This window comes from Fusarium odoratissimum, assembly GCF_000260195.1.
Source record: "Fusarium odoratissimum NRRL 54006 unplaced genomic scaffold supercont1.391, whole genome shotgun sequence".
In the NCBI taxonomy this organism is placed as follows: Eukaryota; Fungi; Ascomycota; class Sordariomycetes; order Hypocreales; family Nectriaceae; genus Fusarium; species Fusarium odoratissimum.
The window spans coordinates 1-1,139 of NW_022159077.1; the positions used below are offsets into that span (position 1 = coordinate 1).

Consider the following 1,139-nt stretch of genomic DNA (forward strand, 5'->3'; position numbering starts at 1 on the left):
CTTTTCGACATCAGGCTCTCTTTGTTCAGCTAGTTATGGGGACTTTCTAATCTAGCATGGTCCTGCCTGAGAAGATTTGAGGCTTGGTTTTTCGCTGTGGAGTTCGCGCGAAAACAGCTCTTGAGCTTCGCACCATACATACCTACCAAGTGCTTGTCACATCACCAATTCTAGAATGCATTAGCATTCTACAATGTGTGTCAGAAGTTCAGCTACTTTTGCGCCGACGCTTCGATGCTGTTTTCAAAGCATGTTTGGTACATGTAGCAAATATCCAATGCATAGACATTCCGTGTGGAAATGGCTCTTGGGTTGAGGGCCTATCATGGGAGAGGAAATTCTAAGTATCCAATACTATCAAATATAACTTGACACATATAGCTTAGGACGGCATGTCTCTTGATTCAGGTTACATGTCAATCTATACTCAGCGTGATCGCTGTGTGAAACGACCCTGAGATTCCTTTTGACGGTTATAGATAAGTGTTCTTCGACTTAGCCTGAAAGGAATAGTATTGACATATATTATGACCGGGAGGCTGAAGAATATCTTCGTACTTTTGACCTTGTGCCCAATTTTCAGACCACACTCATTCCAATTCATCATGCATCTTGTCTTGCCTCTGCCTTTGGCATTTGCTCCTATGATTCTTTCTACTGTTGTTCAACTCATGGGGTGATGACGCGGCGTCTACTACATTATTACAAAGTACGATGGTTGATGACTTCTCCTATCAACTCTCCCCATAAACAAAGCCCGCGGAGGTTATTTCAAGAAGCTTTAGATTTGGACGCGAAGGGTGTTTTTAGCTACTAGAAAAAATAGAAAATAGAAACGTAACGGGCAGGGGTGGCCCCAAAAGACTGTAATACAAAAACCAAGTAAGGCCGACGAACAGATCCGAGTTAGGTTTGGAAGTGGAAATAGTAACTCGCTATGAAAGAAGACTTATTCGTATCAAGTGGTAATGGTACAGGCGTGAGATATGACGATGAGTGTTCGTTGGATGGTAGTGATGAAAACAGCGTTAATACCGTTGAGGAGGGTGAAGCGAGAGACGAGAGTGACAAGAGTCAAGCGACTGAAGACAGTGACGGGGGTGACGAGAGTGACGAGAGTGACGAGAGTGACGAGAGTG

At 43.8% G+C, this 1,139-nt stretch overlaps 1 protein-coding gene across 1 annotated transcript; it reads left to right on the top strand.

The window, feature by feature from the left end:
* Positions 1–937: 937 nt before the first annotated feature.
* On the top strand, positions 938–1,126 carry FOIG_16961 (uncharacterized protein; the record flags this gene model as incomplete). Its single annotated transcript, XM_031218441.1, has 1 exon — positions 938–1,126. A coding segment is annotated over one exon (189 nt), but the record flags the coding sequence as incomplete, so codon positions are not given.
* Between the last annotated feature and the right edge of the window lie 13 nt (positions 1,127–1,139).